The following is a 16,599-nucleotide window of genomic DNA, read 5'->3' on the forward strand; positions in this document are numbered from 1 at the left end:
TCTGTGTGATTTCTGCTGCCAAAGGCAGTACTGCATTAATAAACATTAATGTTCCCTGTTGAGGAAAAATGAGCGTGAAAATACAGGAAGACTTTGCAGTAAAGAGATCTAATTTTTAGCATTAGTATAACTTGGCAGTATATTTGGTCTAATGTGCATGCATCAGAATCATAGGGTATGAGGCTTGGAGATTCACATGTAAGGAGTTAGCAAATAGGTTTCATTAGAGTTGTAACTTGGCTTAATTACAGTAAGCTTTGTGGTTGATGTAAGCTACAGCTGCCTGCTGTGAAGATTTTGGGTTACACTGAATGGCACAAACAGGGTTTTTGCACACAGAATGATAAAATATTTTAATTCTTTTTAGTGCGGAACGTGGTTGGGGGTGATTACATTCTCAGTAGGTAGAAAACTGCTTTGTTGGAGGATGAATTTTAACAGTTGTTGGAGAACATAAATAAACTTAACAAAAGTTGGAGAATCTACCTAATTGATCAAATGGTGACTAGCATACCTGCCTTACCAGCCTTATGGCATAAGTAGGTATTACTTTACTGTAGCACCTGTCAGTACGGTAGCACTGATACTAACCTGCAGAATCGCATTCTAACCTGTAGCACAGCTGAACTGTTGTTATTTCTTTTGGGTTCTAAGTTACTTGTGCTATAAGTGTGAATTCTCACAGCTTGCTCCATAAAATGGTACTGAAGAGACGATTGTTTAAAGAAAAGTGGTCTTCACCGTCCTTAGGCCTCTTCCTGTCTGAGGCTGATTGTTAGCTGACAAATTCATGCTCTTCAAAGAAGTTATTGACAAAATAGAAATGCGTGACTTGTCAATTTTTTGTCATCTGCAAGTTAGACTTTGATATCAATCCTACTTTATAATTATTCAGACTCCTCAGTATAAAATAGGAGCCCTCTGAAAGATGGTAGAAGCAATCTTAATTCATGGAGGGTTGTTGGTTTGGGGCTTTTGTTGTTATATGGTGATTCAAATGGCTATTTAGAGAGCTTTCTTAAGTCTCATATCAATAATGAGGCTCTATTCTGTGGGGCTGTTATACTTCTAGCGTTTAATGATTTTGAATAACTATGTTGTTTTGCAGATGGCAGAAGATTTTTATGATTCCTCTATGGAGCAAAATGGCTGTCTTTTGGAACAAAATGTTCCTTACAATAATAGTTCTACTGATCATCTTGTTTCTTGGTAAGTGTTAAATACTTTTCTAATAAACTAGAAAAAAATAGCTAGTATTTGGAGTTCATGGCAGTTAGTTGAGAAGATTCAAGCCTACTGTAACCCAGCTAATTTCTTTAGAAACTCCCCACTAGAATGAAAGAGATCTTGTACTGTGTTCTTATTGGGAATTCAGATGCAGTGGCAAAGTAGTAAATGAGGAGCAAAAATGGTTTGGTGTAGGCTGCTGCTTGGTTTCGTTTTCTTACACAGGGTGTTAGTTACGCAAGATGTCTGTTTGGCTGGACTGCTCAGCCTGCAGTAGATGGCACTCTTTCTCTTGGCTGCTGTTGAAGTAATGCACCAGAAGAAAACATCAAAGCACTGAGCTATTTGAATACTTATGTTCAGCGCAGATACAGTTGTTGACTACATTTGTTGGAGCATATGTAGGAATAAAGCTTAGTGATGCTTGAATGATGACTGCTGACTGCTTTGTGTATGAAGTATTTCACTTATTTCTGTGATAGAAATAATTCTTTCCACACAGATAGGAGGGAGTTGTTTCCACTGCCTTACAGTTAAAATGCTGTTTAATTCCTGGCTACTGGTGAAGGAGTACATATGCATGTTTCTGTGTGAAGAAAGCAGACTAAGCTGCAATAACATATTCCTAATAATAATCAAAGTAGTGAAACGCAAACAGTTTATAGTCTCTCAAAGTAGGTATTTCAATGAATGTCTGAAGATCAAATAATGATGAAATTAATTTTCTCTCTTTGATCTCCAGTTGGAAACTTTGATTAAAGCTTGCTTTTTGAGTTGGTAGTGGTCACTGATTTTTGAGGAAAGCTAGATTTGGGATAAAGCGGTGTCCAGGTTCCTGGTATCTGGATATAGATGTTGGTAATAACTGTTCAAGTGTGTTTTGGTCAGTGATTTGTCATTGCTCTGGAAATGTGTTATTGCTTCTGTGATTTCTCAAGATTTGTCTTTAAGCTTTATGGATAACATAACTGATGTTACTCTTTGATGATCAAAATGTCCAAATATTTCTAGTTCTTATGCTTAGTTTATTGTGAATACATACCCAGGGATGTGGCTAAGAACAGTCTGTTTTTGTTTACAGATGCTGTTAGAGAAGTTAGAAAGTACTCAGCCATTCAGGTGAATGAGAAGGTTGCAAATGTCAATGCCAATGCCATTGATCATATTCAAATGAAACTCTTCCGGTCACAAAGAAACCTTTATATCTCAGGTTTTTCCTTGTTTCTGTGGCTGTAAGTATGACGCTTTATATTGTCTGCATACATGATTTCTATATATCACATATCTTATGAGAGCTATTGCACAAAGTAATGCAACCAAAATATTATTAAAAGGCTGACTTTGAGGAATTAGAAGAAGTAAATGCAAGCAGATTGCCTATGTGGCAGTTGAGATCAGAGGATGTAATGTACAATGTCTGAATACTGGAAGAATGTGTGAGCAGCACATAAGTCAGGCTCGGAATGCTTAAGAAAACATGTATTTTTGCAGAAATTTCTTCAGGAAAAACTAATTTCCTTCATTATACCTTTGCTCTGTGTTTTGCTTTCTCCAAAAAAATTAGCTGGGAATAAAGGGTTCAAAAACTAAAGCACTGTTGAAGCAATTTTGATACGTTGCAAGCCGGTACAATTTCATGTTGCTCTGTTAAGAAGGAAAACTTGAATCTGACTTCAACTAAATTTCGTAGGTAGGAACTATAGTATAATTCTCTAACTTTCAAAGAGAGTTTTGGATATTGTTTCAGATCAAGCAAACACTTTATGGCAGCTGATTTAATAGAATATTATGACCTTAAGCTTGGTATTCTTTCGAGGTTTCTTAAATACAGCTAGTAGCACGGGATAACAGAAAGGACAACTTCTAACTGCTGATAGCAACCGGGAGTACCTGCAGTTCTTCGCATGACAACCTGCAGATCTTCTCAGCTGGACAATGAGGGTGTGGACTAATTGAACAAACAATGTGAATGAATAGGAATATGGTCAGAAGTTTTCCTAGTTCTACATTATATGGTGACATTGAACAAAGAATGCTGGCCATCTTCTTTCAGTGAGTTGCCTGTCGTTTCCCAGATCTAAAAGAGGAACACAGAATAAGAAAATGCCTGGAACGTGATCGACTTGTTCCACCAGTGTGGCTGTCTTGTTACCTGGACAATTGTGAGGAGCACTGTGTGTGAAGGGACTTCAAGGAAAATATACAAAACTGAAGTACAAAAAATGAAAAAAAGAAAAAAAAGTCATTTGTTGCCTTGCACAACAGCAATAGAAATGCACCGTGTTCTTCTGCAGAAGGGTTAAGTAAATGTGCACAAACATGTTTCTGACCTCTGCTCCAAGAAAGGAATGGTTGGGCTGTGTCCTATACTAGAGCTGGAAGATGGTCTCCCAGGATTGTGCTCTCACTTTTCTTTCAAGGAAGAAAATCTGTCTGATGACCCGAATTATTTAAAACTGTGGATAAAAATTCTATGCTGGAAGCATGCTAATGGGCTTTTGTGGACTACTGTCCTTTCACAAAGATTTAGAAGACTTCAGTAGTAGCTAGAGCAAATGACTTGTGATAGTAGACTTATTTTGTGTATGTTAATGGACAGTGGATAAGGCTCTCATGCTCCCCCTGCAAAAGCAGCACAAAAATGTGTACAACATGGGAAACAAAAGAAGTATTTACAAGTTTGTGCGCAGTTGCAGAGTGTCCTGGGCTTGGCTGGATAGAGTTAATTCACTTCCAAGTAGCTGGTCTGGTGCCGTATTTTGGATTTAGGATAGAATAAAATCACTAACACGATATTTTAGTTCTTGCTGAGCAGTGGTTACGTGCAGTCAAGGATTTTCTGTTTCTCATGCTCCCTTGCTAGGATGGATGTGCATATTTTCTATGCCTGCACTGAGATTACAAAGACACTGTGGGATAGCTTATATGATTGGAGTGCTGAAATGGATGGGTACAGGCAGGAAAAAACAGAACAGGGGAGAGGAGGCATTCCATTTTGCAGAGGAATTGGTAGGTACACGAGAAGCCTTGCCTTGGGAGTGGTGATAAGCCATTCAGTGGTAAGGAATAGAGGACAGAGCAAGACAGGTAATGTTATCAAATATCTGTTGTAGTTGGCTTCAACTACTTGTCTTTCTTAAGCAGGCATTCCTTAAGAGGATGACTGATGATTGCAAGTCCTGGTAGTTAAGAAGAGAGTTTGAGTCACTCTTGTTCCTCCTGGAAGGGCAATAGGGCCAGGTGTGGACAATCCAGGAGATTTCTGTTTTCCAAGATGTGTTGAAGACAGTTTCTTAGTACAAATAGTTGATGGCAGAAAGAACTCTAATGATAGTCTGTTGTTCACAATCAGGTAAAGACTGGTTGAAGATGACAGGGCCAGCTATTGATGGAGTGACTGTGAGGTTGTAAAGTTTGCATTCACAAAACAAAAATAGTGGAATTTCAGTCCTGGACTTCAGGAGAACAGGTTTTGGCATATTTGAGGATCTTCTCAGCGTTACCCAATGGTAGACTGTTGTAGAAGATAGATGCTCAGGAGAGCTGATGGATTTTTCAAGGATGGCTTCCTTGGAAGAAAAGAACAGACAAATCCATTGCACACAAAGCCAAGTAAACAAGGCAGAAGGCTCGGCTGGATTAGCAGTGATAGCCAGATTCATCTGGGGTATGAAAAGAGAAGTAAACAAAATGTGAAAGTGAGGTGGGCTACCTAAGACAGGTACAGAAAACACTGCTTAATTATGCAGGGATAGCAATAGGAAAGCTAAAGCTCAGCTGCAATTGAAACCAGAGAGGGATGTGGAGGGTTGAGGATGCAAAGAAAGCTAAAGAACACATAGGCCCACTGCTCAGTGGGACAAGGGAATGAATTACAAAGGATGGTGGAAAGAGTGAGGCACCGAGTATCTCATTACCAGCCTTACTTTGTTTTGTTTCTTGCTGATAAGGTCTGCTGTCTGCCCTCCTACTTTTTATTTTACTTATTATTTTTTTTAGCCTTTTGGGAGGTATGGCTGGGGAGAACTTGAGTGAATTCAGTGGCTGGAAACAACCAGTTCAGGTTTAATGAGAGATCGTGCCCAATCATTCCTGTTGCCTTCTGTGACTAGATCACTGTCTATGCGGATGAATGACAGAGCACATAATGTCAAAGGCATTGCTAGAGTTACACATGTAGTTTCTTTTTGTATCCTGATAGTGAAGTTGGAGAAGGATGGCCTGGAGAAGCACAGAAAAAGGCATTTGGGAAGTTCACTGGGTCTTGGACTCAAAGGAATTCAATTGGTATTGCATATTCTAAGTGGTGTCTCTCTGGGATTGCTGCTGGACCCAGTAGCATTTAATGAACATGCTGACAACTCAAGTGATGAGTTGAAGTGTGCTTCCAACAAGTCTGCAGACTGTAGAAGTCCAAACCTGAGTGGTGGACATCTCGGTGAGCAGTGCTGCTATTCAGAAAGCTACACAGGCTGGAGGACTAAGCTGACAGAAACCTCATGTTGTCAAACGAAGGCAGATGGAAAGTACTACCTCTGGTAGAATAACCACTTGCAACATGCAGTCTGGAGGCTAACTGGCAGGGTAAAAAGCATCTTTGCAGGAAAGGACCTGGGAGTCCTGGTGGGCTGTCCATCATGTATTGAGCTGTAATAGCAAGGGTGTAGCCAGCAGTTGAAGAGAAATGATTGTTTATCCCTATCTGGTGCATGTGGGACTACTGTTGCAGGACCATGTCTGGTTTTGGCTCTCCTTTATGAAACATTGATACTGGCACCAAGAATGTCGGGCACTGAAGTGTGACATAAAAGGTGAGGCCACGGTTGCTTGTCTTCAGCCTTTGAAAACAGAAGTTGAGGCAAAGACTGTTTGGGTTTGAACAGCTATCTTGTGGGAGATTGCTGAGAAGATGAAGCTAGCTTTTCTTGTTGACCCACATCGGAATGTCAGGAGGCAGCAGGCACAGACTGAAACCTTGAGCTTCTGATTAAGAAGTATTTTTCTGCTGTTCAGAATGGGCAAATACTACGAAGTTCTGCCAAATGTCTGTCCTCGGAGATGGTGGGAACTCAACTGGACAAGGCCCTGAGCAGTCTGCTCTGTTTTCTTTGGGCAGGTCCTCAGTCAGGATGACCTGTTGAGGGCTTTTCCAACCTACGTGATACAGTGACTCTGTTTTAGTCAGGATGTTTTACTGACTTTTGGTTGCTACATCTTGGAATACAATGACGTGGGAGCCTTAACTTATTATTAAAACCAAAAAAAGTAAGAAAATGAGCTTTCAATGTAAAAATTGGGAAGGGCCTACCTTGTGAGTTAACAAGTCTATTAATATGATTTCAGTTGTGAAAAAATAAATTATTAGGATTTTCAATTTTATCTTTTTTTTTTTTTAAAGCATCTGTATAGTCATATTACGGGAATGAATTTAGTATTGCTTTGGCCTTTCCTTGATTCAAAGTGGGTGTGAGAGCTAAGAATAAACTTGACAGTATTTTATTGTAAGGCCTTTTATAAAAGACCTGTGGGTTTTTTTGTTTGTTTGTTTAAATTTAAATTATACTTATGGCCATACATACTGCTTGGATCTTGTATTCAGAGATTAATCGTGTTTAAAACACAAAGGCATGTAAGCATATTTCAGCCTTTAAGCAAGTAAGCCTCTGACCTCCTAATAGGTGTGGTTTTGGGAATGAGAGGAAGATTCCTTTATCAGGTTAAAACGGATTGTCAATGAATTAATACCTTTTCAATTGCTTACCTCACTGCTACTATCTTTGGACCTGTTTTTTTTTTCCTTCAGGTGCTTTAAGTAGATGTTTTCACATCTAATGCTAAAATAGAGACAAATGGGGTTGTTCTTTTTGTGTATTGGGTTTGTTTTGTTGATGCTTTGTTTTTTTTGTTTTGTTTTCAATTTGTACTGTAAATTACTGTGCTGTTCACTGTGTTTCTTCACCAGTGTTTTGAGACGTACTGTTACCCTTCTTACTCAGTTGGCAAAAGGCATGGCATCTCATGCCGCTCTGGAAACGCAAGTAAACGACGCGACTGAAGCAGCCAAAAAATACATGGCTGAGAATGAGAGGCTACAGGAGGTATCTTTTAAACATTTTCAGTTATTTCTTACGCACACAGTAGTACAAAATAAGCTGGAGATGATTTGCTACTGAATTTTTCTTTCTGGTGGACAAAGGAAGAACAGCCTTCTTACCATATGCAGTTCAGAATACTGAATAGAAATTTCAGTAGGAAACTGCAGTAATCCACGTAAATGAAGGAAGGAAGGAAGCTCTGTCTTTCCAGTATGAATTTTGTCAAAGTAGTAATACTATTAAAGTATCTCTGAGTTTAATCTCAGTAAAGTAGAGGACTTCAGGTCAGGCCGTTTAGATCAGGGCTGTGACAGTCCAGCACAGAGAAGCCTTCAGTGTAGCTGTTCCGGTGCTGTTTCTTCTGAACAGGACTTGCTCTGAGCTGTCTTGTCTAGCTTTTTCAGTAGAGTACTGCTGTATTATTAATGAAAACAGTACCAAACATTTGTGACTTAAAAAAAACAACAAAAAACAACAACCCACCAATTGACCAAAAACACTTCACCTTTTTTTTCATAAGACTGGAGAATAGTAAGCTATGGTTTGTCTGTTGTGGTTTGGTATACGATTGTATACAGGAAGGGAGGTCAACAGATGTCTGTCCAGATGTATGGAGTCTTGTCATTGGCTACTGTGACTATAGTTCAAAGAGAGTGAACTATAAATTATAGATATCCAAGATAGGGAGATTCATACAGCATTCTTAAATATGGCATGTTCTCAAAAGTCACAGCAGGTATATATTGGTTTCCTTCCACTCTTATCTGGAGTTGTGTTTAAGAGTGCTGGGATTTTCTTGGCTTTTTTTGTAATAAATCAAAGGGAACAGTCTGTGGGTAAAAGGTACTAGAAAGATACAAAACAAGGGTGTTTGAGATGTATTGTGAAACAAGAATCACTGGAGTGTGGGTGACATATTTCTCAAGTATCAAATGATTCCAAAATCTTTGAGTCTGGTATTCTGTCAGAATGGTCCAGACTCCCACCCATAGCCTTGGAACTTGTCTGTTTGCTGCATCCTGGTACACTTTTTCCTCAAATCCCTGCTGGGATTTGGCCAAAAGTCCTCTTTTTGTTCTGCCTTCACTCTTAAGTGTGTTTCCCAAGCAACACATTCTCTTTGCTGCTTGTAAGTGATAGCCAGAAACTGGAAACTGCATTCCTGTCCGTTTCTATTTGTGTTTTTGGTTTCATGATTTGCAAAAGCAGTGGTATCCACAGTTACAACCACCATGCTGTAGCTGGGTCTCCATTGTGCTGGAAATGTTGAGAATTTCATTGGGTTTTTGTTTTGTTTTAATAACCTCATATGGTGTAAGTTCCTCTGTGGCTTGGCCCTCTGCATTTGTGTTCATTTACAAATGTGCTTTGTTCTGCCTTCAGAGAGAGGAACAAGCAGTTATATGTAAGGCACTCTGGCTTTGAGTGTAAATACTGTGCAGCCTAGTTCACCAGGTTCGTGCTGTATCCTTTTTAGAAGTTCCATGAAGCACAGGACTTGAGACAAAAGTCGATAGAAATAACTGTACTAATAGAAAGAGGTGAGAGCAAAGTATAGAAAGCAATATGAGGCCTCGTAATAAATGACTATAGTGTTGTTACTGGCAGCCAAATGGAATCCCTTTAAGGATTTACAACTGTTTTTTGCTATTTTGGTAACAAAGGTGATGCTACTGGAAGCAATACGGGCAAAGAGTCCAATTAAGGAGTCTAATTCTTAATGTGTAATACTTTAAGGAATTGGTGTAGGTGATTTAGTGATAAGAGCATACAGAATTATAGCAGTGCTAACATTTTGAGAGTACAGGGAGTATACTGCTCTTGTGTCTAGTACTTACAGGGCTTTTCTTGAATCCTTTCTTAGTTATTACTTGAATTTCAGTGAAAATCTATTGTGGGTGTTGAGGTATTCTGAAGATTAAAACAGTAGCTATGAACCTAAGATGATGGATTTGTGACATATAAAACAGGATAACTTAATTATAAGAACAGATTGCACATAAGCATGACACTGTCCTCTCATGCGCATTCCTGGTATGTCTTTTCGTAAAGCCTTTTATAAACTACACAGAAGTTGCAGAGATACCAGCTACTTTTACCTGGGAGATGATGCTGTACCTGTGCATACGTATAGAACAAGGCTTGATATCAGCTTTAAATACTGAACAATTTTTCTTCCTGTTGTTGGTTTGTTTGTTTTTTTTTTCCTTTCTTATTTGTTTGGTTTTTATTTCCCTGGAATGAGTGGGTGTCTGCCCGTTACATTAACATTTGATAAAACTTGTTGCTTTGCAAGATCAAGGCTGACTTTCTCTGGTAGTTTGTCATTAATACACAACTAACTTAACCAGAACTAACAGCAGCATCTATGGATTTTAATAGGCCCTGAATGAAAAAGGAAGCGGTGAAAACAAAGAGGCGGTGGAAACAACTAATGGAAAATTGAGGAAGGAAATTGGACAGCTGAAAGCAGAATTACAGAAGACATCAAATGGTAAGTATTGGGTCGGACTTATTTCTGAGAATAAAGAAAAGATCTTTTCAACACTAGAGGTGAAAAAATATAGTCTTGGTATTGCATTAACTATACACTGTGTACAAACTCTTGGTCTGGGATTTCTTTACATTTGATAAGGGACTGGAAAAATACACCGACACCACCACCATGTTATAGGAGATGTTTTCATTATGAAAATGTTAGTGATATGATTTGAGCACCTTAGTTAAATTGTAACTATAAACAAATGGAACTGATACATTTTAATGGTGTTAACTTATCCCCTAAATCTCATTGGTGAAGATCCAGAATAAACAGCAAGTTTCTGCAGGCATCAGACTTATCTTTCATGTCATGTAACGACTAACCTCTATATATAAAATGAAGAAGTATATGGTTGTGGTTTTTGGTTTGTTTGGGTTTTTTTGTATGGAGCAGGTTTTAAGCCAAGTTGCAGAGAAGTCTTTAAGTTGTATTTTCAATGTCTCTATCTCATGCAGTAGAGGTGTTAGCATTTCTGATTTTTTTTTAATCCTTTTCAAGTCTAGTAGGAAGCATTTCTTGCAGTTTATATCATGACGCATATTAGGAGTTTCTGTGTTTAGCTTGTCAAAACTGCTTTCGTGGCAGTCCAAGTTGAAACAGAGCAGATTTTACCTGTTTAGGTCTGTCCTGTTTGGATTTGTCTAGGCTTATGAACATCTACTCATCTGAAATTAGTGTTTTTGAGATAACACTGCCTGCTGTCTTGTAAGCACTAATCAGATATGCAGGCTATTACAAAACACAGATTTTCATGGCACCGGATAGCACATTGTCATCAAAACACAGTTCTCCTTTCATATTGCATGGTGCTGCTACGAAGCTGCAAAAATAGCAACGCCAAATATTGTGTGAAATCCTTTCTGTTGTCCACTGGGAAGGCAAACAAGAACAGAGCAGCTGTTTTCAGCTAGGCTTGAAGCAGCAAGAATTTCTAAACAGAAAGTCTCATTAATTCACATTCCCAGGCAGAGTTTGATTGTGGGTTTTCCCTCTCCTGCTGTTTTCTTATAGAATTTAGGAAAGCTACCTTTGGAGTGACAGGATCAATGAAAAACCTAGATGTGTGTGTTTTCTTTAAACTATCTGATGGTATGTAACACTAATATAATGTAAGCTTTTCAGTCGGTAGCACTTGAGAAAGTGGAGGAATAAATACATTTACCACATGCTGCTTTAGCTGCATTCTCTCTGCAGGCTGTTGTCTACCAAAATATATATATAAATTAAGGCATGCTTGAGTCTTTGTTGGGGGGAGATAAGTAGGGGAGAAGATCTTAATGAATCGAGAAACATTTACAGCCCTTTTCCTGTTGCCACCACCTTTTGTAGCCAAAACCTCAAACAGAAAATCCCATGGTTACATTAATTGCCATCATCAGCTAGATGGTGTGGGGCTGTGTCTATCTTAGGTTTCTTTAAGTTTTCATATACCTTATTTTGAGCGAACTGATATCCAACAAACTAGAAGTATTTGATAACAAACACTGAACGCATCTGTAGACACAGCTTTCAATGGAGCATTACTCTGCATGTCAGTTGAACCTACTGTTTTCTTTTGAAACTTCTCCAGTTGAGCAGGCAAATGTTGAGTTTTATGCTCGCTAAATGTGAGAAATGCTTTACATAAAGTCAAAGTTGGGATTGTTACAAAGAAATAAAACAAGCTTTTCAATTTTTTGCATGCTGTTGAGCATGACTGAAACATAACCTTTCCCGAGTCCACAAAGTCTAGTTCCTGAAGTTCTGGGGACATTTGAGGAGGAGATTAAGAATATAGATGGCAGGTAGGTTTGAAACAGAACAAAACTAATTAAAAATAAATAAATAAATAAAATTTCCTGCTGTAACATTGGTAAGAGTCAGAAGTTTGGGTTTTCATTCAGTAGTCTCAAATATCCATTTGTCTGGTTTGGTACATTTGTAAACCTACTTACATGTGGTGATAGGATGATTCACCACTTTATAGTAGGATTGAGAGGTAGGGGGTGCCTCAGTGGAGCAGTACTTAGTAGTCATCAGTTTAGCAACAGATTAGTGCTGTGGCTTGAAGGGAGAGATAAATTTTCTGTAAGGTTTTGAAAAATGTTCTTTGTAGCTTTTGGCAAAGAAAAGGCTGCGTGTCTCCCTTCCTGAAATTCTGAGTGAAACTGTAGCATAGGCAGTACATGTTAGAAACTTCAACTAGATTCATCTACAGTTCTTCAGCTTCTTACCTTCTATGGGAAGTGCAATCTGCCTTTTATGTTTTGTTCAGTTAACCACAAAAGAAGTCCTAAACTTTTTGCAACCTCATGTGTTCTGGACAGGTGGAGAAGTAAAAGTACAAGGCAAGGAGACTGAGCAGTGAATTTACTAAATTGTGAAGGAAGATTGGAATGAGCTGTCAAAGATTTCAGCCAGTTTTGTTATATTTTCAAAATTAATTTTCTTATCCTCATTGAGGCCTTTTTCTCTCTTCAAAGTGAAGGAGAAAAGGGTAGGTTTTCTCTCCTTTATTGCAGACCCACATGCTGGTGGCTTTATAGGCACCCAGCAGTGGCACCAGCACTTGTAACAGCCTAAATCCATTTTTAGCATACCTAGACGTGTAATGACTTGACTTCTTAATAACTTTGAGATGGTGTTTTACTGATAAATGTCTGTTACAAAAAGTGTCTCAAGGATATCTAAAAGTGAGTAATTCTAGCACTGTTCAGTGCAGAGGTGAGAATATTTTTCCTGCTACACATTAGCTAAATTTCTAACAAAACACTGAGATAGTTGAAAGCTGTTTGTAGCTGCTGATGTCAACCCTGTGGGATTTTTCTGGGAAAGGGAAGGATGATGCAATATTGGACAGTAATAGGTAACTATATTGTGCATTTTGGTTTTTTTGTTGTTGAATTGTGACATTACCGTGGTGTTCATATATCCAAAATGCTAATTGTGACAAATGTAGTCCATGTGAGTATTGGTATGCTGCTTTGTTTCATTTGGTTAGTACTGAAATTGATCCAAGAAGTTATAACAGAATAAACCATCACCAATTGAAGATGAGGATAGAATTAAGAGAAGCTTCGCAAAGTAGCTATCCTGACAGCTATCCTTCGGCTGAGGTCATGAATGGGACTTTGAGTGCGTTAACTTTGTTTCCTCACTCACAGCTGTGGGAACGCTCATGTTTGAAATGCCTGTTTGTAACTATTGGGACCCTTTGGGCAAGTGGGAGACTTCTGCAATGCTGTATTATTTCATTTTTCTGCTATCTCAGGTCATCTTTTTGGTGATGCTGTTCTAGTGTATGGTAAAGGCTTCCACCTTGTTTACACAGCAGAAATTCATACAGAACAACTGGTATTGATTTGGACTTGCAGCGGAGCAGAGCTGATGTCAGAATCTTGACTAGTTCGTTACCATTAGGATTTCACTCATTTAGTTGAAGTTCAATGGTACCTATTTCCTGAAAATACTCTTTCTTTATGTGCATTGTTGTTCCAGACATACAATGGGGGCAGGAGAAAATTCTGGTAAAACTCCTGTGTATCCTTTAATGAGGTTTGTTTTGTGCACAGGATGTGTCACGGGTGCTTCTGTTCCTAGGTTGTGTTGTGCTGGAGGAGACAGAAGAGAACAAGAGTATATGTGTGGACATTTGGTTTTGAAATAGTTTTTAAACTATGCTAGACTATTCTAGAAAATATGTATGTAAAGACCTACAACATGAAGATTGTTGGAAGAAGTCATTAATATACACATTGTGAATGTATATCATGGAACTTGTTGCCACTGGTGCAGATTCAGCTTGGCCTTCATGTTGTCAGGCAGGCTGGTGACATAAGGGAGAACAGCGTATGTGTTGAGCTTCACTGAAGCACCGCTCAAGTTCTTATAAACAGACACAAAAACAATCGCCCTTTGCCAGCTTTCCTTTGTAAGGTGGGAAGAGGAGATAGGGGGCAGTGAACTGAATTATTTGGCTGCGGTCACCTTTTATTGAGCTGATGGCAGAGGAATGCTTAGGGACAAAGTCTGCTTTACTTAATTTTACCTTTTACAACCATGAAATTGTAACTATGAGAGCCACTGCATACTGTCACATCAAGAAATATTTATACCTGATGACTCAAAGAGATGGTGCTGCATACAGCAATTATGGTTTTCTTTATACAAAGGCTTAGTGACTATTTCTCTAGTCACGTTAACGTAGGAGCTTACACTTATACCTCCTCGTATATTTGCTTGGTAGGAACAGTCAGCTGTTGAGTTTTGCTTGCTGCCAGTCCAGCTGCTCTGGCTCCTGTGAGGCAAATCAACAGGTCAGATGGAAGCTGGAAATAATAACTGGCTGTATTATGCAAACAAAGTATTTTCTGTTTTATGGTGGGTTGGGTGTTCCTCTGAAGCAATCCTTATGGCAAACAGTGTACCTGTATCATGGATATAGCTGTAGTGCAGTGTTCATGTCTTGGCAGAATAGTGGAGCAGCTGTGTATGGAAAGCCTCAGTTGCTTGACAAAAAGACATCCAGAAAAGTTGGCGTGATGGAGAATTCACGTTGTCAAAGACATGGCACTCCATTTTATTGCGTCCACAGAGTCCAGTCCCTGGGGATGCTTGAGGCAGAGGAGATTAAGAATGTAGGTGGGCTACATTAAGAATGTCACCCAGCAGGCTGGCTTTCTTATCCATAGCCAACACAGGTGGAAAGGACAGTCTGCTCTTTGCTCTTTGTTCTTCTGGGGTTAGGTGAGTTGTTCCTGTCACACATCTGTTTTGGTCAAAACATTGAAGCACGGTACTGGCTTGTTTGTTTTCTTGATTTGCAGATATTTTTAGACATTTTGTTCATACTTTAATGATACAGTTGTTTTTGGTTGCAACTAAAGTACTATTCTGCTGCTTATAAACAGCTAAGTAGCATTAGTCAGTAGTTGTCCTCTTCAGAAACTGAATATTTTGTACAGTAACTGAACAAACATAGCCTCAAAGGCAAATGTAGCAGAGGTGAAATTCTATATGGATGTGCTTTTTGCCTACAACTTAAAAATCAGAATCTTAACAATTTGTTACATGTTCACTTCAGAGTGATTTCTAAATTTTACTATCAGTACTTTAAATAGTAGCAAGAATGGAGAGAAGATCAAATGGAGTAAATACGATACGATTTTCACGTACTGGCTATGTGGAAATCATTGTTAATTCCAAATACTGAGATCGTTAGAAAAAGGTTTTTGCATTGGTGACATCAAGATTGCATGAAAGGGATCTGTGTGCAAAGTCAGGTGAAAGGAGTGATGTAAGGGTACAGAATTAATTTTTGACCACGATAGAATCAATAAGCTTAAATGTAATTAACTCTGATAGACCAGAATTTCAGGTAAGTGAAGTTAATATTATTGGAAGAACTTTTGCAGATTGATTTTTTAATTTTTATTACTATTATTATTATTATTAATCTAAACATCAAATTAATAAGTGAAGAAACAAAAAAGACTGAGGAAAGGAATCTTCTTTTTTGCATGTGGGAAAGTGGTCAGGGTCTGTGTCCTAATGTCTCAGGGATCAAGAGTGAGCTCCCTAAGTAAAACACAGTTCATACTGAAGTTCTTGTATCTAGGTGCTTACAGAAAGCACATCTAGTAGCTTTTCATCTTTTGAGAACAGGCTTTCAGAGAAGTGCTGCTGTGTGTGGGAGGTCTCTGGGGAAGAGCAGTCTGTTTTCAGGCAGCTCATAGGCAAAGGATTGTGCACACTGTTGGCGTCTAGATGAAGAGCTACAAGAGATGGTTTAGTGGCTTGTGGTAGCAACAGTAATGGGAGGACAGTTGGACTAGATGATCTTGTAGGTCCTTTTTTTTTGTCTCCTGCAGTATGGCATAAGACTACAGTCTCATCATTTTCTCATTCCTCTTAAAAGTTTACTGGTTTTGCCTTTACCTTTCATACAGCAGCCCCATCATTTGCCATTTGTGAATGTAAGTCATTTTCCTTCCCTTTCCTGTCCTCATCTGTTCCCGTGTCCTTCTGGGATGCTCCATTCTAAATTTCAACCTTCACAAGGAAGGGCTGTCAAGTATGGCGGAGCACAGACATGTGAGCAGAGCTCCGAATTACAGCAGTACAGTTAATAATTAAAACACAAATCCTGATGTTTTACAGCTCTCCACAAGGCAAATAATGAAGTGGCAGCAGTTAAGAAGCAGTCTGAAGGCCTTAGAAGAGAATATGACAATCTGATGAAAGAGTACGAACGACTTCAGGTGGGTGTTTCTGGCTCACCGTGTGAGCCCAGTGTTCTGAATTGTGCTGTGAAATTCTGTTTGTTAGCTATTTACAATGCAAAGAATTTACCAAAACCTGTGGTACAGCATAAAGTTGAAATGGGAAGCACTCCTTGAACTTCATTAAACACATAAAGAATTGTAAAATTTTGTTGTGAAAGAACTGGATGGCAAAGCTATTCGCATTTTCTTCTTTGCACCTCAGGTCATCTACAGACCCTATTTTCATGTCCTTTGAGAGCTAAGATTCGGTTTTGGACCAAACTGAAGCTCCTGAGAAAATGATAGCGGTGGTGTGTGTGGTATATACATGGTTTATAGGTGTCATTTTGTTTTGTTTGCTCTTTAAACATGCTTTTGCAACAGTGAATTATAAATGTTGCAATGCTGTTACAATGCAAGAAGGAAAAAACTGAAACTGCCTAAGCTAAAAGCAGGCAAATATAAAAAGTCAAAGTGAAGTACAAAATAGAAG

General features: G+C 38.7%; 1 protein-coding gene across 3 annotated transcripts in view; it reads left to right on the plus strand.

Annotated features, from left to right (window-relative positions):
- Positions 1-16,599, plus strand: part of DUS4L (dihydrouridine synthase 4 like) — a 35,162-nt gene that overhangs the window by 16,752 nt on the left and 1,811 nt on the right. For all 3 annotated transcript variants that reach the window (XM_072350586.1, XM_072350571.1, XM_072350578.1), the window contains 5 exons: positions 1,109-1,209; positions 2,309-2,459; positions 7,190-7,325; positions 9,705-9,816; positions 16,003-16,103. In XM_072350586.1, coding sequence (XP_072206687.1) covers positions 1,109-1,209; positions 2,309-2,459; positions 7,190-7,325; positions 9,705-9,816; positions 16,003-16,103 — 601 coding nt within the window. The remainder of the gene's footprint in view (positions 1-1,108; positions 1,210-2,308; positions 2,460-7,189; positions 7,326-9,704; positions 9,817-16,002; positions 16,104-16,599) is intronic.

The sequence above is a fragment of the Excalfactoria chinensis genome, chromosome 1, assembly GCF_039878825.1.
Source record: "Excalfactoria chinensis isolate bCotChi1 chromosome 1, bCotChi1.hap2, whole genome shotgun sequence".
Classification (NCBI taxonomy): Eukaryota; Metazoa; Chordata; class Aves; order Galliformes; family Phasianidae; genus Excalfactoria; species Excalfactoria chinensis.